At 36.5% G+C, this 23,972-nt stretch overlaps 2 protein-coding genes across 2 annotated transcripts; one reads left to right on the top strand and one right to left on the bottom strand.

The window, feature by feature from the left end:
• The first annotated feature begins 668 nt into the window (after positions 1–668).
• LOC121381101 (60S ribosomal protein L27-like) lies at positions 669–21,624 on the top strand. Its single transcript, XM_041510216.1, has 5 exons — positions 669–735; positions 10,687–10,769; positions 11,594–11,763; positions 18,702–18,812; positions 21,515–21,624. Exons 2-5 carry the CDS (start codon positions 10,689–10,691, stop codon positions 21,561–21,563), a joined length of 411 nt encoding a protein of 136 aa, XP_041366150.1. The 5' UTR covers positions 669–735; positions 10,687–10,688; the 3' UTR covers positions 21,564–21,624.
• LOC121381100 lies at positions 12,355–17,900 on the bottom strand. Its single transcript, XM_041510215.1, has 2 exons — positions 14,262–17,900; positions 12,355–13,770 (listed from the first exon to the last, which is right to left on the bottom strand). The coding sequence occupies exons 1-2, from the start codon at positions 14,511–14,513 to the stop codon at positions 13,498–13,500; spliced, it is 525 nt and encodes a 174-aa protein (XP_041366149.1). The 5' UTR covers positions 14,514–17,900; the 3' UTR covers positions 12,355–13,497.
• Positions 21,625–23,972: the final 2,348 nt, after the last annotated feature.

Genomic DNA, 23,972 nt, shown 5'->3' with positions numbered 1-23,972 from the left:
AAGGCCATACCACTACATCAAATTACCTCTCAATGAACACTAACTATTGAATCAATAACCTACTATTCTGAGGAAAACCGTCCCGATACCTGAGGTGTGTGCCTAGGGAATTAAGTACTGACAAACGTAATTTCAGAGAGGGTTTCGAAACGTTAAAACACGCTACAATGAGATACAAAAAGGCACATTTTACATTACATAATTGTTCAACAGCCCCTTTAGCATTTTAACATTAGTTTTATCTTTCATCACGGCGAGGAGGGGAGGGGCGGGACGTAGCCCAGTGGTAAGCCTACAGAGCTCGCTTCATGCGCGATCGGTTTGGGATCGATCCCCGTCGGTGGTCCCATTTGGCTATGTATCACTCTAGCCAGTCCACCACTACTGGCATATCAAATGCCGTGGTATTTACTATTCTTTCTGAGGCATAGTACATATAAAAGATCCCTTGCTACTAATGGAAAAAAATGAAGCGGGTTTCCTCTCTAAGACTGTATGTCAAAATGATCAAATGTTTGACATCTAATAGCCGATGATTAATAAATCCGTGTGCTCTAGTGGTGTCGTTAAATAAAACAAACTTTACTTTCATCACAGGTGCTTAATGAAGGGAATGAATTTAGAAACAGAGAAGAAAGATGGCAGGTGGAGCACAGTGGAATGTAAATAAACTTCCTTCGAAAAATTCTACTTCCTCTTAGCCTCTTTTTGTGACAAACTTCCTGGCTAAGTGAGGTGCGAATTTTTGTTCAATTTTAATCGTGTTGCATCGGCATGTCCGATGTATTAATTAAATAATCTTATGCCTGTTTTTAAAGCATTCTTATTATTATTTTGTTGGCTTGAAAGATATTTCATTTACCTGATCCTTGGTTAATAAAAGAAATGTGGGCAATCGCCGACTGACTGAAACATGTTTAATATTAAAATATGGTCCTCAAAAGAAACAAATTTAAGCAACCGATTAAATACAAATATCTTGGAAGTCTCCGATACTGTCCCCATCAATTCTACTTTGTTTGGGTGTGCTCGGAAATAAATGTTTCCAAGTTTCTAAAGTGTTTTACATCCTCATGATCTTGTTCAGTTGCGTTCGTGTGCACCGATTCTGAAGTCTGAAGCACGGTGACGGTGTTAACAACTACGATAAATTACTCTCCTACCTATAATTACCTTTAGATTTCACATACATTTTGTCCTGCATTGACGTAGATTCCACATAACAGGCCTCGAAATACGGTGTTAAAAATCTAGGAAATGAAGGGCACCAAGGCTAACTAGTTCATAAAAATAAACTCGAATGTAAATGCACATTGAGTTTATAGGCCCGGCGCCATTTTTCATTAGCAGATACAGAGCCGTTCCGAGCAATTTTGCTCGGAACGGAATTGTGGTCGAAATAGCGACTGACACCACCTTTTCCCACCCTAATCGTGTAGTGTGATCTTTGGCAAGATCTCCACCCGTTCCCCCCCATCATTTATAATAATTTAGGGTTAGGGTTAGGGCCCCATGCCCCACTTTTCTATATATACCCCATCAAAAAATCCCTCTTTAGATCGATAACTAATGGGGGGAACGGGCTGTACACTTTCCAAAACAAAGTTCATAAATTTCTCTAAAAATAACTAAAACATAAGTACTAAGTTGTAAACTGTTACTTACCTGTCTTTTTTCTGAGTTTTTCTTCTGAAAACGTCGGGGTGGGGGTGGGGGTGGCAATGAAACATATTTCTCTCTTGTTTGCCAGTACGTAAAAACGTTACTGTTGCCACGAAAGTTGACGTATCTACAAGGCAATTAGTTGTTGAGGATTGCCTCGCAACTCTGTGCCAGTCACTGGAATCGGCATGTTATTAACAAATGTGCATACCATATTGAGTGCAGAACCAGAGTGAACTGTGACGTTTGAATACCTCGAAGTGGGCACCAAATGTCCAAACATGTGACCGATACTACACGCGATTTCATTATGTGCACCAACAATAAGCTGAAGGAATGTTGCCATCATGTTAAGACAGCGCAGCTCGAACCTTTTAATGAGGAATCATTTCTGTTTAACTTATGTAAAATCCTGAACAAGGCACACATCAAATTTGGTATATCTTGTTCAACTCTCTGGCCGCCTCGTGGTGAGCAAGGGGCAACAGTAACGTTTTTACGTACTGGCAAACAAGAGAGAAATATGTTTCATTGCCACCCCCACACACCCACCCCGACGTTTTCAGAAGAAAAACTCAGAAAAAAGACAGGTAAGTAACAGTTTAAAACTTAGTACTTATGTTTTAGTTATTTTTAGAGAAATTTATGAACTGTTTTTCGTTAAGAAAAAAAACAAAATAATAATAATAATTTTAAAAAAAACATCATATATATCTATATCTATATATGTATGTATATATATATGTGTGTGTGTGTGTGTTCTATTAATTAATAAATGTTATGTTATTTTACTTTAATCTCATTTATTTTATTTTATTTTATTAACTTTAATTAATTTTTATTTCATTTCTATTAATTAATAAATGTTCTTTTATTTTACTTTATTAACTTTAATTTATTTTATTTTATTTTATTAACTTTAATTAATTTTTATTTCATTTCTATTAATTAATAAATGTTCTTTTATTTTATTTTATTAACTTTAATTAATTTTTAGTTTTATGGTTTTTGTTTCATTCATTATGGAACGAGAAATGACTTCACCGATCCTTTTCCACATACAAGATTGTTCCGAGTTTCATTTTCCTCCCATAATGCACCGTGCGTTTTAAACCCAAGTCATACAGTCGGTCGTTTTTCCTTTAATTCAAAGTGAAGATCGTTTCAAAGTAAGTATTTCTTAGTCTGCATATGCCCGAAAAAGATCACACTACACGATTAGGGTGGGAAAAGGTGGTGTCAGTCGCTATTTCGACCACAATTCCGTTCCGAGCAAAATTGCTCGGAACGGCTCTGTATCTGCTAATGGAAAATGGCGCCGGGCCTATAAACTCAATGTGCATTTACATTCGAGTTTATTTTTATGAAACTACAAGGCTAACCTAAAAGGCACAAAGGCTAAGTTCATACATTTTCAAAGGGCACCAAGGCAGTCTTTTTTTTAGGAAGTCAATTTAACCAAAAAACCCACATTTATCTGTAATTCTGTTAAATTGGTCATTCATCAATAAATCAAAGTATTGTAGTGTGTCATTAAACAAAACAGTATTTTAAATTTTTTTTGTGGTGTCCTTAAAGACAACTTTGGTGGAGAGAGATTATGACGTATCTGGTCTCCTTGAACAAACACTGCTGCTGTTCCATCTCATTACAGCAGGTAATGGATCAGTCCACTGGTTTCGGACCATCTGAGCAGATGGAGTATGACTGAAAGAAAATTATATTTGAATGGCTGGACAGTTATGTTAAAGACTTAAAGCCGCACACCCTAGTTCCATCCAGCGAAAATAAATTATAATTTGGTTAATCTACAAACCTGTAACACACTTAGATCACGTTTTTATCAAATGGAGTGAAAAAGCAGGTTTTATATCGAAAAATACCATGGGAATCCCCATGTCCCAATTGCTTGAAATAATTTTGAAAGTTAGTATTCTGATGTCACCGGTAGATGTCGCTCAAAGCACAACAATGCCTACGTCACGACAAATTTTACAGACTTGGGGTGCGTTCGTTTCACCTCTCCTGAACATGTTCCAACTGTTCTGTCCTGGTTGTATCCCCTCTCCAGATATCGTAAGACTTAGCAAAGTTATTGGTTTTAAGGGTTTGTAACGTTTTGTATTGAGACACTTACTTGTCTGAAATCCCATTCTGTCATGTGACCGTATCCACAAAAACGTAAACATTGTCGGAGGACACCATGGCCTATTTTCTTAAGTATGTTTTCAGCATTTATGGATTATTTTTAATGTGTGTGTGTTAAATGGAGGTGGGGGGGGGGGGGGCAGCAGTGATGGTTTTTATATACCCACCCCACCCCACTTTTTGGCTCCTTCTTACGCCGTGCCCTGGACTCGATCACTGGCGTTGTTAGAGACTGGACCCAGACTAGACATACCTGGACGTTGAATGGATATGAGCATAACTAATTTGTTTGAAATGGGAATCATTAACATGTGTTCTTATTAGGTACCACGGTAATTGGTCACACACGAGATCGCATGACAGTATGGTAACGTGTGTGGCAATTAAACAGCTTTTATTACAAACTGCTAAATACTGTACTACTAATCTGTAGTCTGTGTAGACCTATAGAGGAAAATATATCGTATTATCCTAACTCCAGTCATCTCATACATTGTAGGTTTATTTTCCAAAAACAACAACGCGCGATCTTAACAAAAAAAATCGAGGATTTCTCGATACCATGCAGACTACAACTACAAGTCCACGCGGTTTTTTTTCGCATGCAAAGGTGAAGGTTATTTGAAGAAGGCGTACAATTTTTGTTGTTGGCTACTGCTTAGGCCTAGTACCCAGAATTTGTTGATATACACGGGTGTAGCCTCTAGGAAGATACCAAAAAGTAGGGTGGGTGGGCACACAGACACACGTATAAAATTAATATATAAACCATCGATGCTGCTACAAAGTACCCCCTTCCCCGCTTCCTACGCCAGTGATCATGGGTGTATGGGGACTCTGATTTAAGGGGGCTGGAGGGGTTGATTTGCCCGAAATTTTACCCAGATATAATTTGCCCGAATTATACCCACTGTTTTGTCCGAATTTGGGGAGGGGGAGGGGGAATTGGGCCCCTCCTCCCCTGGTCATACGCCCATGCCAGTGATGTATAGGCCTATCAACTGCTGAGCATGGGTAATAATTAAATAAACGGAATATTCAAGAATAACCACAAACATTAAACAGTTCACATTCATTTCAGTGTTTCAGTTATTTTGGGAATAAATTAATTTGGGTGGTTTTAGCATAGGTCCATTCAATAAGCTAATAAACATTAAAACTATAAGTCCGTCCCACAGGGAACGCCTTTTTTATTACTATGAAATTTACTACAAGTTATTAATTTCTAAGCCGATTGATTTGTAAATTGCACACAGAATTAGTATTGTTTTGTTATTTCCAATACACTTTTACTTTTCTTGTTACGTCAAACAAAACTAAAATTAATAGCAAAAAACATTTTTTATAGAATGATAGACAGACTTTTTTATTATATAGTTTCAAAATTTGTCATGAAGAATATCGATAACAACAGCCCCAAGTTCAGCCAACAAACGTTTGTCTAACGTTCGTGAACTATTTGATTTGTTCTCAGCATGGCCATTTGGTTTATTATGAAGCGCATAAACCAGTCTAGCGGACGTTTTTCCACATGGTGGTCTGGTTGAACGCAGCTGACATTTAAATAGCTAATAATAATAATAATAACAAGTTTTACCTGAAATAATGAAAATGTTTTGGCAATTTTTGTCTTCTTTAGTCTTCTTTTTCTTCTAGGCATGGTTTAGCCTATTTTGAAAAAACATAAATTGCCCCGGGATTCTTTTTCGGCTATTTACGTTTTTTCCCGTAAATGTATGACGTTAAAACTTTCGGCAATTTACGGTGGGTGTTTTTTTTCCGTAACGCTGTATGTTTCAACTGTAATTTATCATTTGTTACATTCGATGTGCAATTATAATACATGACCGAGAAACTGTATACTACCGAGGAACATCGAATTCGTGCATGTTTAATGTTTTAAAATAAAAGTTAGGGTTATACAAGTTTAAAAAAAAAAAACATACACAAAAGGGGCACCACAGCAGGTAATAAAAAGGGCACGGTTATTCATAGCCGTAAAGTAACAGGTATTTTTGAGGCATCACAGCAAAGGCAGTATGGCAAATGCTGTGGAGCCGTGAATTTTGAAGCCTGACATAATAAAATAAAAAAAGACTTCCGAACGTTCCAGCATGTATGATGTATGCTAATAGTACATGTACTATCACTAAGCCTGAATGCTGGAATGATACATTATTTTAATTATTAAAATGTATGATAAAACAAATACCAGGTAACTCGTATATATTCAACTAGTAATGTAGGGGAAAAAATATTGCGAAAGAATTTTCGGTTTGGCAAAAAAAAATTGTGAAAGATTTTTTTTTTTTTCTATTGCAGAGCTCGAAATGCAGTGTTAGTACATGCACCGGTGCATGCTGATTTTTGCGTGTGCATTTAACTTTTAAAACTGGGTTACACGCGGTGCATGCTAATATTTTTCAAGTACTGTGTATTGCGTATACTAGTATCCTGTTGTCTACCAGATTCAGACTCAAGTTGTTGAATTTTGTGTATGCATTTCGTAATCTGTTCGCCGCCCTTTCGGTCATTTCCGTGAAATATATTTGCGAAAATTGCCGGCAATATCTCTGTTATATCCGTGAACGGTATTAGGAAAGGTGGTCGAGACCGACTTCAGGGTATCCATGCGCATAACACAGTTGTTGTCGTCACTGACAAATTGAACTCCGCCAGATCTGTGATCATTACAAAGTACCGTAACTGCCTTGAACATTTTCGACCTCAGATATGGGCACTTGATCAGATGATTGCGAACGTGCGGGTGCGTTACTTGCGTAGTTGACTCGAAGTCAGCCAGTGATTATTTCAGTCGCAACTTCTCGTCGAATTCTGTAGGCTAATTTATATTATACCAACAGATCTTATCGAGTTAAATAGTATTTTCCTCATTGTTAACAGGATTTACCTTATTTTTGGTGCATGCAGAATTTTAATGGTGTATGTAACTCTTTTTTTTTCATTTCTAGCCCTGTATCTGCGATTTTTAGAACCAAACATTTTCAACTAGTTTTCTTCAGTTGATCTGCCTCACGGTGTGAATAAGCGCTGTTTGCATATCCACGTGGCCAGTCTACTATTCAGTAGTGTACTGTCAGCTGATTGTCGTAAAGCTAGAAAACGTGATTAAATAAAATGAAATACAGTTTAAGACATGTTGCATTTTTTATATTAAATGTTTGATTACTAGAGACAACAAGTTTTACTTTTTATTAGTCATGTTTTGTCATACCGGTTAATGTTGTAAATCTGGATCACGTGGTTGAGTTAATTTTCACGAAGTGGGTGCGTTGATGAGGGCAGCTTTCTGGAGTGACCAACTGATTGTACCAATTAGCACTAATTTCCAAGAATTTTTATGAATGTTGCCGATTTACTTTACAGTAAATTTAGATGTTTAAAAAAAAAATTGTATTGAAGTTAAATAGAAATAAAAAATATACTGCGTCCGCAGGGACGCATGTGTATGCAATATGGTGCGTCCCATCCTTGATCGCTGCGTTGGGGACCCGAAGTCTCGGGTCCGCGAGAACCCTGATGTAGGCTCCTATTTTTTTTTTATGGAATACTCCCAAAGAGTGGTGGATGTGACAGTCTAATAATGTTGTGACGCGTTATAGTATAGGCAGTCGTCATGACATCACAGGGCTAGCTCTGGGTGAGCAAAACAATTACCCAATTTGTCTATTAAACTTAAAAAATGACAGAAATTATTAGTTATTTACTAAAAAATGTCGATTATTACATACAATTATTTTGCCAAAATAAAATTCGCCAACTGCTTTCAAAATTTGCAATTGGTGAATTTGGCAAGTGCCAGAGCTAGCCCTGTATCATATTAAAGTTGCATTCTCTGGTTACCATGTTATAACATCATATACAAATGTGAAATACAAGCTCAAATGCACTTTTAAAAAAGTCGTGTGTGTTCGCTATGAATGGATATCGTCAAACGTATACGCTTGATTCGCCGCCATAGCTCGGCAAAGCACAAACGACAGCCTGTTGTCAGTTTCAGTTAACACATGCGTTTGCCGATTTCAAATTGTAGGGTTCGTCTCAAAAAATTAAGAGAAATCTTGCGCTGTACAAAGAACGTTCGGTTGAGGATACGGTACTAGTCTTTAGTAACCGGTTTGATCTTGACAATGTATTATCAACAGTCGTACCTTCCTATTTCAGAATTGATATTTTATAAAGTGTTAGTAGAATTTTCAAAGTTTAGTTTGTATACTAGTAACACATTAATCATGTATATATTTTAAAAATAAAATATACTAGACAATGAACATTTTCACTTCTTAATTTTACGTGTTAAAATCGACAAATTCAAATAAATATTATTTTGTTTGGAAAGGGTAAAGTTGGTTGGGGGAGGGTGTTTAACGACATCAAAGATAAAGCATATCGATTTAATAATCATCCGACCCCATACAACCGTAAATAAAATGTGTTGAGTGCGTCGTTAAATAAAACATATCCAGTCCTTCCTTCCATCTGCTGTTGGATGTCTAACATTTGGTAATTTTGACATATAATCTTAGAGAGGAATCGGGTGCATGTGCACGGGGAGGGTATTGGAGGTCAAGCTTAAAAAAAATTGAAATTTATTTTTGGGGGGAGCATGGCCCCATATAAACTTCGCTCAACACAGTCTATAACCCTAACCCCGCTGAAATCCCTGCACACACGCCTTGGAAACCCACTACATTTTTTTTTAGCAAGGGATCGTTTAAGTGTACCATCCCACAGACAGGATATCACATACCATGGTCTTTGTATACCCGCCGATGGGGATCGATCCTAGACTGAACGCGTATTTCCAAAAAACACCTTTTTAGGTCTAAGTAATGAATAAAACTAACATAGTCTTGAAAAATGTTACATAAATCGAACACGGTACCCTCGTCCTCTACCCCTAGAGCATTACGTAATTAGTAACACCCCCTTTCATGTAACGTGTATGGCCACTGTCAAAATTTCACGGCAAATCCCCCACTCACCGGCCCCTGGAAAGGCGTTGTACCATACCTCTATGGATATAAATGTTTTGGAGATATGAGAAGACCCCTCAATCAAGACAGTTAAATTTGTTCAAAAATTGCGAAATCTCACATGATCTCTTGTTGGGGAATTCTATACTTGTGACAAGCCAAAGAAAACCGAGATTGGTACGAGCCCGTCAAAAGTGTTCCACTTTCAAAATACTGGCTTTGTTTTTAATCTGGATAAGCTAGCCTAGTGAAACTAATGCGGAGTGCGGCGTCATATATGCACCAAACATAATTGGATTTTCTGTTCTATATGCTTAAATAATAAAAATATTCCAGGGAATGTAGTTTTTTTTAAATGTAAGACGCTGACAAAATACATTCTTTTTATCCTAGAAGATCTCAGTGAAGTTGTTATAGGTGATATGGTTACGTTTTGAAGTCCGGACCAAATTGTTAACAACTACGATAAATTAATTCTCCTACCTTTAATTACCATTTGATTTCCCCCAATTTTTGTCCAGAAACAAATCGTGGATAAAAACCCATTACAATGACAGTTTCCACAAGACTGTAATGATGTCAATGATATCAACTTTGGGCTATATACAGTTTTCTGCTGTCTGCCATTATAATTTAAGTTATGTTATGTTGTACGCCTCCACTAAAAATTTATATTTTGCTATTTTATCGTCTGTCTGGGAAAAAAATTCAATTATGAATTAGTCAACTTCTCAATTAAAATTGTGCAAAAAAGTATTAAAATAAGTATCGCCAGTTTTGTACCGATCAGTCATCTTATAAAGTGCATGGTTCATTCATTGTCATTGAACCGGAGTACAAACAAACATTTCTTCGACATTTTTCTTCTAAATTCAAAAGGTGAATGTCGTTTGGATAGTTAAATCTATAAGTTAGAAATGCAAGCTCTTTAGTGTATCAGACACTAAACGTTTAACTAGGAAGTTCAGTAGTTGAAGCAGTAATTATGAACACGCTCGTTTGCAGCATAATACATAGTTTTGTTAGTATTTTGAAAAACGTTTAAAAACCTCCAGTACTATAGACCTTAATTTAGAATTTAAAAAGTAGAAGTGAACATTATCAGTACATTTTGTAACATTTTCTCATGTGTGTATTCATTCGGGAAAGTTCCAAATTATACACTGTTCTAATCGTACTATTTTGATACAAAATATTACTACTTATGATAATAAAATTTTAAGGTGGGGGCCGAGACGTAACCCAGTGGTGAAGTGGGGTCAGTTAGGGATCGATCCCATTCAGTGGGCCCATTGGGCTATTTCTCCCTCCAGCCAGTGCACCATGACTGGTCAGTGTTTCTGCTAGAAAGAAACTTTTGGGTATGGTACTATGGAATTCAATGCAACCACAGTCAACGGGGTATGGTGGGCATCCCCCAGAATGAAATGGGTTAGTGTTAAGAAAATCATACAGTAGTGATAAGAGTAATTAATTTAGTTTTACCCTATGGCAGAAACACTGCTGGTATATCAAAGGCTGTGGTATGTGCTATCCTGTCTATGGGATGGTGCATATAAAAGATCCCTTGCTGCTAATCAAAATGAGTAGCCCATGAAGTGGTGACAGCGGGTTTCCTCCCTCAGTATCTGTGTGGGTCTGAACGATATGTCAGACGCTATATAGCTGTAAATAAAATGTGTTGAGTGCGTTGTGAAATAAACCATTTCCTTCCTTAAAAACATAATAATATTAAGTAGTTGATAATAAGTAGTTGATAATGTGTCGTCATGTTAAAATAAAGGTAATAATTAGTGTTTTCTGGCATTAATTTAATTAAATGAATGTAGCTGAGAATTAACATTCATGTTGATTATAATGTGTATGTGTTTATTTTTAGCCATGGGCAAGTTTATGAAATCGGGGAAGGTGGTGCTGGTCTTGGGTGGCCGATTTGCGGGACGCAAGGCCATTATTGTCAAGGTAATGTATATTTAAAACAATTAAGCTGTATCATGATTATTTTAGAAATCGTTGACTTCAATCACTGTATCCTAACCACACACATCCTGCATGACAGATAATTATGTTGTGGTTAGGATTCGGCAATTGAAATCGCTCACATCCTGTTTGGTTACAGTTAAAGCTGATGGTTATATTTAGCATTTTTCTTTAAATATGGTTAAAAAAATAAATAAGTACAGCTTCTTCTTTGTGAGGTATCAATGTTGTGGAATGTTTAAGACTAGGCAAGTCGAATGTTCGTTTCAATTGTTTTCATAAATACACAAAAAAATTAACCTTGTCTAATTTGACAGAAATAATATTTGCTAAAATTACCAGACTAGCATAGAATTACTTAAAAGTAAACACGCTTTTGGTGATCATCCTAATGGTGAATTATGTTGTACAATAATGGTTTACAGACTTTTAGTTCTGTTCTTGTTAATGCACTACTGTAAACAATTTCTGTGAAATCCAGAATCTGAATTGCAGGGATGGGAGAGCTACGCGGAAATGCGATTTTCCATTTCGTCTAAAAAAAAAAACCCACCCCAAAACATGATGTTCAAAACTGATGACCACACACGGCTTAATTGCATGTTTTCACCGTTTCAAGTTTATGATGCCTTATATTATAAAATATAACCAGTTTAGATTTGTTAGCATTGAATGCAATTTTTGGCAGTTCCAGGGGTTGCAAACAACAATTGTCATCCACCCCAGTAAGCTTTTTTGTTTCAGCCCCTCACATCCCTGGGATTGGTTTTGTCGAGTTTTCACATGACGACGTTATGTTTTTTCAGAACTATGATGAAGGAACGCAGGATAAATCCTACAGCCATGCCCTAGTCGCTGGAATTGAGCGGTATCCCCGCAAGGTGACGAGAAGGATGGGCAAGAAGAAGATCAAGAACCGATCTAAGATCAAGACCTTCCTGCGTGTCTACAACTACAATCATCTCATGCCCACACGGTCAGTACTTTTTAGATACCAGATTTTATTTTAAAGGACGTACAATAGCATGCTCTGGTTGGGCAGAAAATGTCGGCAAATTCACTTTTAATCTTCAGAAAATTAGTTTTCTAACAAATTATCAGTTATTTCATGATATTATTTTGCCTATTGTTTTTAAAATTTGGCGAGTGCCAGATCTAGCCCTGTCATGTACCAACTCCCATATTTTAGTTTTAAAAAAATCATTTTGATTTGTTGGTTCACTCTGTACATTACCTATTGGTAACTCTCGGGGGTGCTAAACTAGTATTGGAGGAAACACTTACTACAATGCCAGGATTGCCATTAGTCCGTCAGTTTACAGGGCAATATAATATTGTTGTAATTATACAAATTAAAATTGACATGGATTAAAAGGGAGAGTAAACTCAAATATGAGCCTTGCGTGTTGGAAAGATGCATACCCAGACCACCAACACATACTGACACTTTAACAAATGAAAAACATGAAATTTTAGAGTTAATAAAAAAACCTTAATTATTCCTGCTAACTGGGGACAGCCATTTTCTTTTGTTTTCGAGGCATCCGGTACTCTAGCTTGGGGCGAAGTGACGTCGGCTCCTACTAATTCCTGTATGTACAGTGTAAACAAAAGCAGTAATTTACGACAAGGCCCTTTTCTTTGATGAACCTAACTTGTAAAACAACAAATGACATGATAACATATGACCGTCTATGCAAAAACCCAGCCAAAGTACAAAGAATTAAAAACTATTATTTTTATGTTTTTCCCCATTAGTATTATGTTAGAAATGTACTGGCCAAAGGATTTTATTCTGCCTTTAATAATAAAAGAAATATTACATTTTAAAGACCATATCTCCAAGGATCCGAACGCGGCCATTTTGAGAATTTATGATTTAAAGATAGAACTTGTAAAGCACATATTTCAAAATCCAGAATTGTTACAAGATATTGTAATATACCAAAAGAAAGCTTATTCTGTCTGCTATAAAAATAACTATAACACAGGGTTGGCAAAATTATTTTATATTAACACTATATTACGTCTTAAAACATATATACAAAATAAAATGAATAGTTTTCGCAGTCATCGAGTGTCAGAATATTCATTTCCTAGCAGCAAGTCCCTTTGCTTTTTTGAGAGGACGACCAGGCCACGCACTGCCTCAGATACATCATCCATGTCCGTTCTAGGTCTAGGGCACACTAGATCCTGAAATTGTTCTGCCACAAAAGGGCGAATTTCCTTAAACAGATAGTTTTTCCGATCAACAGACCGTCCAGATGGAAATATTTGGGGTGGTAGTTCACGCGGTACTTCGGATGGCTGAACTTTTAAAATGTTATGCTCCACCGTCTCACTATCAGCAAAGTCTTTGCACAAAATTCTCCCATCGGGTTAAAACTCCACGTGGTGTATGTTTTTTATAGCAGGCATTTTTCTAAATATGCCAGGAAAGAAGAAAGAGTACATTGGAGTAAACACTCGACCACCTTCATCACCTCACAGCTGTGGAACAATGACGCCTGCTGGGGATGACTATTTGGCCACAGTTTCAACATCCTTTAAACAATCCACTTTCGATGACTTTAGTTTTTTCTTAAACAGTCCAAAACACCAATCTGGGCCGAACTTGGTATGGCCGGCAAGAAGGAAGGACAAAGTAATCTTCTTATGCTTTCCCGTAATCACCCGCCAAGCTAGATAATGCATCATTGCATTATTTTTATTTTGGCCTGAACAGTTGTCGGCATGTAAGTGGCACACTGTTTCTTTCAATCCATAATTCTCGAAAAAGAAATTCAGAAGGCTGATGACAGTTTGCCCCTTTACCTGTTGACGATGCCTCATCCAAAAGAAAGAGTACCATTTTGGCCAGTCCTTCTGTCATCATCCCCAAAACACCAATTATCCTAGGGGTTTTGAAAAAAATTGGTCCGGGCTGCATGGGGTTGTATGGATAGTGGATCTGTTGAGCAAAATCAAAGCTGTAGTGTGCCTGAAAGAGACAAATACAAAATAAATAATTATGTACTAGTTCAGTAATTCAATTTATATTAAAAATACACACCTTAAAATACTATACCAGTGTTTTGAAACTGTAAAATCACAAGTATCTATAAACCAATTTTCCAATAATCATAAAAGAAAGGGGGGTGGTATGGAGAGGACAGGAAGAAAAATAATTACATTAATGCACCAGTATTTTAAAATCACCCTAATGATACCAAATGACTGAATAAAGTTTTATTTGGTTATAATTATTTCTTAACATAAAGTAGTTGCACTGGAGCAGATTGCAAAATGGTGACACATTTATTAATCACTGGTTGAAAACTGAATGAGGCACATAATTCCACCTCACAAAAAACCCTACATTTATCACCAATCCAAATTGATTTGGTGAAATTGAGGCCCTAACTGGTAACCTTGCTCATCAGGTGAACATTAAAAAATTATATTATCTTAAAATGATCTCACTATACATACCTCGAATGTGCGAGAACAATCAGCAACGACATTTCCAGGAGCTTCCAGGTCTGTGATGCCCTCCATTGTGAAGACATCTTTACAGCTTTTCACTTTACTTTTATAGAGTGATCGCTCCTGGGTGGCTCGGAAGAGATGTTCCTCAGCAGATTTTACAGCAGCAGTCTTCAACTCTAATGGCAGATTTGCAGCTTTAATTAAAAGATTGCTCTTTTTCTGGCATGTCCAGCACAAGTCTGACATGGGTTTCATTGGTAAAATGTTCGGAACATACTGCTTCCAAAACACACAGAAGGATTTGATTCCTACCACCCGAACTCCGAAACTTGAGCATGATTCTTCATACAGGCGATGTATTGTTGCTTTGCTAACAGATGATGGCAGTAGTTTCAAATCATCAAGCTTGTAACCTGGTATTCTGCCCGGAAGCAAAATGGCATTCTGTTCAGCAAATTTTTTACAAATGTCACAACCCTCTGAATGTCATCAATACAAAAAGCTTTTTGGGGAGTTTTATATGCATTGCCATGTGTGCGTGCAGTGAGTCCATTTTCCAAATAATGCTGAGTGAGTGAACACAGCCGCTCTTTGAAAACTGCATGTATGAACATGAAAGTATCAGTACTATCACGACAAATCTTTTTTGATTCTAACATGTAATCCATCCTTGATTTAGTGCGTAATGTTTGAACTTGCTGCTTGGACTTGGCAGTAGTCTCGCCACAATGGATGTGGGCAGAAATCTGGCTTAAGATGCACAAATCCGAATCCATGGCCAGATGGTCTGTGCGAATATCAATTAGTTTCTGCTGGTCAAAATGCTTTGAGCATGGTCCACCATTTAGTAATTTGCATTTGCAAACAAAATGTCCTGAAAGCTTTTTGTCCACTTTACCAGCATTGGGGCTAAATATCTCTTCATTCTCTTTTTCTGCATTACATGCAATGTCCAACACGGGTTCAATGAAAGTGAATTCCCCTTCATCTTTTCCATCATCATCTAAAACAATTAAAAAGTAGGGAGGTGCTTATTATCATTAAAGCTACAATCACTTCTTTCCATTAATACATACATGTATTGTGTCCTAAGTCAAGTTAAATCATAACTACATTTTTAATAAATTCTAGATTGTTCAAGGGTACCAGATGTTTTCCCCCAAAGCCAAGGAAGTTCGCCCCACATGTCGGTTCACCTCAAAATATTTGTAACTTTGCCTCAACACCATTTGTAATATTGACATTAGGCTTTATAATTCACATCTTGAATGTAGGTCAGTCAAAGATGTTATATGTAATTTTCCTTTGAGGTAATAAATTCGACAAGGCTCGAAATTGACAGGAGGAAAATGCCTCTGAAAATGCACAACCTGGCTTTCCAATAACCAATTTCACAAGCAGGTTTTTGTGTTAATGTTATTTAAAAAATAATGTCGCTTTTATCCCGTCTTCCAATTTTGTCAAAAAAGAGACAATAATAAAATATTTTGTGCTAACATAACATGGAAGCAGTCATTCTACAACAGTGCGCACTCCAATAATATTTTTCAGCTTTATTAACTGACAACACTTGTATAAAAGGGGGGCGAACTAACAAATAACCGGGGGCGAACAGGCACATTGGGGCGATCTGACTGGGGGACGAAACGTCTGCAACCCTTACATTGTAACGTAAATACGATATGCAGGTAAGGGAGTGGGAGAAAGTCGTTCCGTAAACTTTTCCAAAGACTGATCCCAGTGACCTGAAACAAATGAATGTTTGCTAAACGCAAATTCTGTGTTTATGTTATTTATTTTAAAATAATGCCAAATTGAAATTTGGTGAGTTTTGAAAGGGGTCATTATTCGATAGTTCATGTCACTATATTAATTGATGAATAACATGCTAAACAAACCTAGATAAGCATGAGTTTACGGCAGAGATAGTTTTGATGAAGTCATGTGCCACACATCACTGTTGTAAAAAAAAAAAAAATGCCACTGTTTTAGGGGTACCATTAAAAATGTCAACATTCGACTGTGCATATTTCATCTATGTACAAATTAAACTGGTAAGGTTTTATACATTCTATTGCTCGATTTCTGTAGTAAATTGAATACGGTAAACTATTAATACTTCAAATTGACCATGCGATTACAATGCGCGTGCATAGAAGCCATATCCCGTTAATGCCACGGTTCACGGACAGACGAGGATTCCCTACTCTAAAAATAAACAGCTTACCGGAAAATAATTCGTCATCAGATGAAATTCCTTCTGAGTAATTTTCTTTGCCTATGAAGTATTCTTCCACCAAAGTAGTCAAGGCATCCTCTGTGTCAATTCCCTGCAAATTTAGCACCTTTGGTTTAAGAAATGGGTAACTTCAGCATTGTTTTTTCGCGACACCATCTTTGTTTGACCGATATTTTTGTCATTTCTGGGTCACATCTAATTCCAACAAAAACAATATTTCACATCGAAAACCTACTAGGATTTTGTTTAAAACTGTTCATTACAATTAATATTAGATGAATCCTTTATAGTATATCGTTGAATCAAGTAATAATATGTCGTATCATCGAAACTTGTAACCATAACATTCACCCGGCCAAAGTCGCAAACCAAAAATGGCAAAGTTCAGTGTGATGTTAAAACATTGAAAAGCATGTCACAGCGATGTAGTAATACACCTGTATCGTAATTTTGTGGTAACCAAATAGTTCCTGAACCGAAGCATGCCAAATTAAGTAGTATACATGCGCAATCTTGGTGAAGAAAAAAATAAAACAAAATACATTTTCTGCCTTTGTTTTAGCGAAATTCTGATTACTAATTAGTGATAATGACTACAAAAAAACTTGTTTTAAGCCTTTCAGAATGTTCGTAGCCCTTATATTTTTTGCAAACAGAAAGAAAAGATAATGTTTTGTATTATTTATTTGATTAAAAAAAAAGGGACTATTTTTGTGTTAATTACTTAAAATGGCATTGTGCGCGAATTCCTATTGGCGACTTTGGCCGGGTTTTCCCATAGACGGTCACATATAATAAACTATTTAACTAAATGTATTTCAAGTTGCATTAACAGAACAAAATGGGGTTATAGTATTTTTCTCTGTTAAATAATCCAAAGGAAAAATGTACACTATTGGGCCTATTGGTGTGCTACGTTGGAGCAAAACCAACCACCCACGATACCCAAGTGATAATTTTCTTTTCTTTGGGACTACGTAATTGGTCATTTCTGTGATTTTAGATGTGGAAATAGTTTTACAGGACTAATTACAGTAATAAACCATGTCCATTACCATTTTAGGGGCGACAGGTTATTACACAATACTGGTATGTATTTTTGTGTCTAGACAGCGGTAATTACTTGGCTCGTCTGATTAACTATCAAATACACATATGCCAATCAGGAATCGCAGGTAGAGGCAACTAACAGAAAATACAAATTAACTAAGAAAATACCGTCTCATTTCAGTACGTAGGTTAATGCATGGACAAAACATGGTACAGTTATTTCGAATTGTTGTGTACTGGCCATCGGTCTACAGGCTGGTAGGTACTGGGTTCGGATTCCAGTTGAGGCATGGGATTTTTAATCCAGATATCGACTCCAAACCCTGAGTGAGTGCTCCACAAGGCTCAATGGGTAGGTGTAAACCACTTGCACTGACCAGTGATCCATAACTGGTTCAACAAAGGCCATGGTTTGTGCTATCCTGCCTGTGGGAAGCGCAAATAAAAGATCCCTTGCTGCTAATCAGAAAGAGTAGCCCATGTAGTGGCGACAGTGGGTTTCCTCTCAAAATCTGTGTGGTCCTTAACCATATGTCTGACACCATATAACCGTAAATAAAATGTGTTAAGTGCGTCGTTGAATAAAACATTTCTTTCGAATTGTTGTGTAGCCACTTTGACAAAGGTGGTTTATTTTGTATTGAAAAATAATATATACTTACTGCTGGCTTACTGGGATGGATATTATTGCAGAACATTGCGGTGCATCTGCAAAAATCAGGTACACTTGTTTCTTCAGTTCTAAGACTTATTCCTGACGTGACACGTTAAGTATTACTTACCCACTGGCTCACGAGAGGGCGTATTCACTGGGATGGTACAAAATGGCTGCTCCCGTTATATAATAATTGTCACATTTAACCATTTTACTAATTAAATATAAGATTATACTTGTTGATATTAAGCAGTAATGTGCATTATATATCGTTGAATATGCATACCAGGCCAAAAGCTGTTGGCAATATTGGAAAATATAGGTTTCCCAAAAAGACTGTTATCGAAATCCAATGTTTGACATTCAGTAACATGATTGATTAGTTGACCAGTATGCCCTAATGGTATCTTAAAACAAATGGTGTGTGGTGTGTGTGTTTTAAGGTATAGTAATGTTGATTGTTCTGAGTGTTTTTAAAGCATCTTATTTTATCGTACAGATACTCTGTTGATGTGAACCTGGAAAAGAACTTGGTAAACAAAGATGCGTTCAGAGACCCAGCTCTAAAGAAGAAGGCGAGGAGAGAAGTGAAGGCCAAGTTTGAGGAAAGGTGAGACATGTTTTCATCACAGTGATGTGAAGTGGAATAATATAGGTAGTACTACACCAAATAACTTCCGGCTGGGTCAAAGTTCGAGGTGCACCCAACTTTTGATAGAGAAGTGAACACCACAAGTCCTGTGATTAGTTATAAATGTGAGTGTGTTGGTTGTAAAAAATAATAATTTCATCTGGGTAAAAAAAATATTCAATTTTATTTCATCTAGTACCAATGTGTCAAGTAGCCTTGTGCCTGAAACATGTATATGGGGGGGGGGGGGGGGGGGGGGGGGGGGGGGTACCTGTAAAAAAAAAGTACTCTAATTTTGTGCGGAACTAGGGTAGTCGTAGACCCCCGATTTTTTTCTGATTCACTTTTAAGTGTGAAGGGTGGTAATATTTATATCCGTGGTGTTTATGTTGATTGATACGTTGCAGGTAGGAGTTTTAGCCACATGTGTTACTATTGTTGTCTATGGGATTTGATTTGGTAGTATACACCCATAAGTGATCACACTTAGGTCGTCGGATCAATCACCTGCTGTAGACCTGAGTTTTTCTGTTTCAACCTGTATCCCATGGATGGTACATCAACAGCTGTGATGTATTCTGTTCTGAGAAATTGTGTTCAACAGATCCTTACTGGTTTATTGATAAAAGTTGCTGATACGACGGCAGTGGGTGTCTTCTCTTTCTATAGATCAAATGTGAAATTGCCATGTTAGACACCCAACTACTGCAGTTTTAAATGTGCTGAGGTGTTCTTTAAATAAACATTCCTTTCATTTCTGTTAATTGTGGGTTATCGGGTGTGCTGATATACTTGTTATTTTAATACTACAATTCTCTTCACTGTTTTTTTTTATAAGTAAACTGGTCTCTGCCTATTTCCCAACAGCCAATGATTGACTAAAATCTTTTTTTCATACTTAGGCGTATCATAAAATATTGTTTGTTTCCGGTTACCCGACCGACCCTAATTTGAACCTGCCGACCCTAAAACTTTTTTTGTATATCCAAAAATGTTCTTTTAATATAACAACGATTTCCACGAAAACATTCCAAAACTATCACAAACACTAATTTGGTGTCATTTAGGGAATAACCCTATTGTGTTTTCCAATTTGCGGATGTATATCGGTGGTTTTACTGTCGCAAATTTAGTTTCATTGGCGACCTTAGCCACGAAATGTTTTCTTCTAACAATTGATTGATGGAGTTACTTCCCTTCAAATTGATGTTCGATAACTTTCGTGAGATATCGGGCGAAGAGTCGGAAAATTGTTTTCATGAATATATGCGATCTTTTCTGATTTACTCTACATTTAGCGTAATGAGGTGTTCCGATTAATAATAATAATAATAATAATAACTATATGTAATGATTTACTCCAGCGACAAACTGTCTTTGTAGAAATTTAGTGACCTTCTGATAAACTAGGGGAGGGAATGTTTACCGTTACTGATGGAGTTTACTGCCAAATCAAATGATTCAATATGTCAGTAAGATCTCGATGCGTTTCGTTATTTTTTGTAAGTGGTCACTGGGAACTTCGCGGGTTTCCGCTAAAAACAGTTTCAGAATGACGTGTTTGACGTCCAATAGCCGATGATATTAAAGATAAAAATCAATGTGCTCTAGTTAAATAAAACAAACTTTACTTTTCAACATTCGTTTGAGCATCCTGAGCATTTGTACTGCATTTCTATTCATTGGACCAATTGATTGCTTCAAACCAAGTCTACCATTTCTTAGACACACTAGGAAAGATAATATTCATAACATTTTTTTTTTAAATGTTATTGTTGGCAGATAAATATAGAACCCTTCTTTTCAGTTTTCATTAAAAGAAATTGTTATAACTTATTTACTGGTTTCTATCCAATTAAGGTTCAACCAAGTCTGTCCTGGACCAGTACAGAAGTTAAGTGTTAGTATGAGAGTAAACCTTCTGCCTATTATTAAACAGCAAGGGGTCTTTTGTATGTACAGATAGGTTAGCACCATGTTGCCCTCAAAATCAAAATGCCTTGCCTTTTATAAATTTATAAGTTGCCCATGTAAAAAGAAGCCTTTAAACACACCTATGTGGATAGTACTACATATTTCCTTTTTTTAATTAAGTTATGAAATAGATATAGAAAATAAAATGGCCATAACGGTTTTTGTCCTTTTGAAAATTGTATAATGGAAAAAAAAGCCCTTGTATTTAAAACTGCACATAAAATATGCCCCCAAAACGTCACTTTACCATGCCTTACTTCATTTCTAGGGAAAACACTGATGAATGGTATTGTTGGTTTGCATAATGCATTTCTATACATGCAGAGGTTATTTTGGATACCGGTAGTCAACACCTTTATTTAATATCCATAAATAAAATTATTTTCCAAAATAAAATGTTTTTTCTACCTACCTACCCTATATTTTTCCAGCATGTAATAGGAAACAAGTAAAAAAAAAAACATTCCGGAGTTATGTATCATTTAAATATATTGAAAAAGATATTTTTAAAATTTGTCTTGAGGAAAACATGTTCAGCATGTTTTTAGCAATTACTTGGTTTAGGCAGCTATTTATAGTGTTCACAACTGAACTTCTCCTGTTTGGTGGGGTATTTTTTTCTTCTTTTGTGTACCAGATAAAATTGAAAAAGATTTTGAAAGTTTGTGGACACAGGTGTTAATGTGACATTACTTTTTCTTTTTCAGATACAAGAGTGGCAAGAACAGATGGTTCTTTCAGAAACTGAGGTTCTAATACACAAGACATTTAAATTAAAAAATTAAATTAAAAAAAAACAAAAAAATTATAAAAACAAGAAGATTGTTTTATGTGTTGTTTATTTAGCATGCATTGGTGACTATTCCTCTTGACAGTGTTTTTTGTGAGGTGTAGTTTATGGAATTAGGCGACATCTGACACTGGGGAAGATCAGTCTGATTGAAAGTTTGCAGCCCATTGTGCTATTTCTTGTTCTAGCCAGTGCACCGCAACTGGTACAGGGATGTGCCCACGCCAGGCGCGGCTACCCACCACTCAAAATTATCGCCCGGCACTTTCAAGAAATTTGGGCTTTTTGCCCGGCACTAATATTTTGTCAGTACAATAACCCCAAACTTAGTTGTTTAAATAATATGCAAAAATTTCTATGAATATTTTACTAAACATTTGTTAAACTTCTTCAGCCTTTTTATTGACGCACGGTCACAATTACACTATTAGCATTACAACTGTATTAATATAATTTTAACTGCAGATAGAAAACCACGTTAAACGAAACGGCCACTTCGGGAACCAGTCTAATAATTTGCTAACGTTGGCACGTATCTCGGCACCGAAGACATTCGTAACCATTCGGCCATTCTCCTCGGCGGTGGAAAAATACCAACGGTGAATAGCGACTGACCGTCTGAATGCTTCAGCGGTCTTGTTTATTCATTGGCTACTATAGAATATATCATCCAATCAAAATGCTAAATACATTTTCTCTGCTACATGACTAGCACTACTAGCAGACGACGCGGTGAAAAATATCAACAATATCTTTACTAAAATACTTCCAGAAAAGTGTCAAACAAAATTATAATAGTGAATGTGAAAAGATAGATGAGCCTACAAGGTCTATTTTCGGCAATGAAAGTACGTCGGCCGTTTTGAGGGAAAGTGTCTCAATCTACCTGTATCGATACGTCACCGGTTAGTGTTACGGGAACTGTCAAAGATGTTGACAAACGGGGAAAAATACATTCGAACAAATTACACCGTGTTCTAAAAAAAATGAAACGAGCAAAGTCTTTTAATATAAAATGGAAATTAAACAGGCCCTGGTTAATAAATATTGATGGATTAGGAATGTTTTGTGAACTTGGCAAAAAGTATGTCAAACGTCCTTTTGGTCGCGATACGTGGAACAAACAACTATGTAGACTAATCCGACTTGAGAGAGTTGTCGATCATGAAACATCCCATGGTCACATTGATGCAGTACAATTCGACACCAGTAACGTCGCTGTATCATACCAGAAATACCACTGACCTCCATGTGCCAAATTTTTGCATGCCTTTACGTTTTGTGTAAACCGAGAATAGCACGTACAACGAACTTTGAACCATTACTCGATTTACTGGATTATTTAAAATTGAATTTGAGATCAAAAATTAATGTTGGTCATAATGCTATGTACACGAGCAGGAAATCGATCCAGGACGTGCTGGAATGCATGTCTAGTATCGTTGAAAACAATATACTGCGTAAACTGAGAGAAAGTAACCATTTTTCTCATGTTCGACGAGACAACGGACAGTTCTTTGAAGGAACAAATGGTTTTAAGAACTCGATTTATTCATAATGGATCTATTGAGGTTAGGTTTTTGAAAATATTAAGACTACCTGAAAGTTCAGTCAAGTGTTTCAGCTGAAAAAAAATGACATTGCTGACAAACAATTGTTAACATTAAATGCTAATAATATATCTTAAACATGTTACTGAATTTGTTGAACAAAATCATTTGAAATATACATGCCTGAGGGGCATTGGAACTGACGGTGCTGCTGTAATGACTGGTGTTCGCAGTGGGGCTGTTAAATTAATACAGAATAAACATTATTTCTCAAAATGTGGGTGAATTACATGAATGTGAGGCAGTAGGCTTACACTGTGCTGCACTTGATTCAGCTGAATCTCAGACTGGAGATGGCATACCATATGTCGACAAATTCAAAGCTATTCTTACAGTTGTATGACTTTTATTATAATAGTGCTGTTAGGTCTGCAGGACTTGAAGCTGTCCAGCAACTGCTTGAAGAGCTTTAGCTTAAGATACTTGAGCCTTCATCAACAAGGTGGCTGAGTGTTGGAACATCAGTTGAATGTTTGAAGAATATTCTTAGCAGTGTGATTAAGTCTTGGGCATGAATCTGAAGAAATGGGGAATGCCACTGCCAGTGGTTTATATACTTTCATAATCCAGTATGAGTTTGTGGCGACTTTACTGTTTTGTGATGTACTTCCAACGATTAACCGCCTATCCAAGATATTTCAAATCGGTAACCTTGATTATTCATTGGTTGCAAATGTAGTAGCTTCTACAATTAATAAGATTGGAAAACTGAAGGTAGAGGATGGTGATAATCTAAAAAACATTACTGATTTCATCACAAAACTA

This window comes from Gigantopelta aegis, chromosome 9 (genome assembly GCF_016097555.1).
Source record: "Gigantopelta aegis isolate Gae_Host chromosome 9, Gae_host_genome, whole genome shotgun sequence".
NCBI classification, from domain to species: Eukaryota; Metazoa; Mollusca; class Gastropoda; order Neomphalida; family Peltospiridae; genus Gigantopelta; species Gigantopelta aegis.
This window is presented reverse-complemented; position numbering and strand designations above follow the sequence as displayed.

Bases quoted from the DNA above. Each gene is read 5' to 3' on its own strand.
- LOC121381101 (XM_041510216.1), top strand. From the start codon at position 10,689: ATGGGCAAGTTTATGAAATCGGGGAAGGTGGTGCTGGTCTTGGGTGGC. The intron at 11,764-18,701 runs GTCAGTACTTTT...TTTATCGTACAG, and splicing joins AATCATCTCATGCCCACACG to ATACTCTGTTGATGTGAACC. The intron at 18,813-21,514 runs GTGAGACATGTT...TTTCTTTTTCAG, and splicing joins AAGGCCAAGTTTGAGGAAAG to ATACAAGAGTGGCAAGAACA.
- LOC121381100 (XM_041510215.1), bottom strand. From the start codon at position 14,513: ATGAAACCCATGTCAGACTTGTGCTGGACATGCCAGAAAAAGAGCAAT. The intron at 13,771-14,261 runs GTATGTATAGTG...TGTCTCTTTCAG, and splicing joins ATTGTTCTCGCACATTCGAG to GCACACTACAGCTTTGATTT.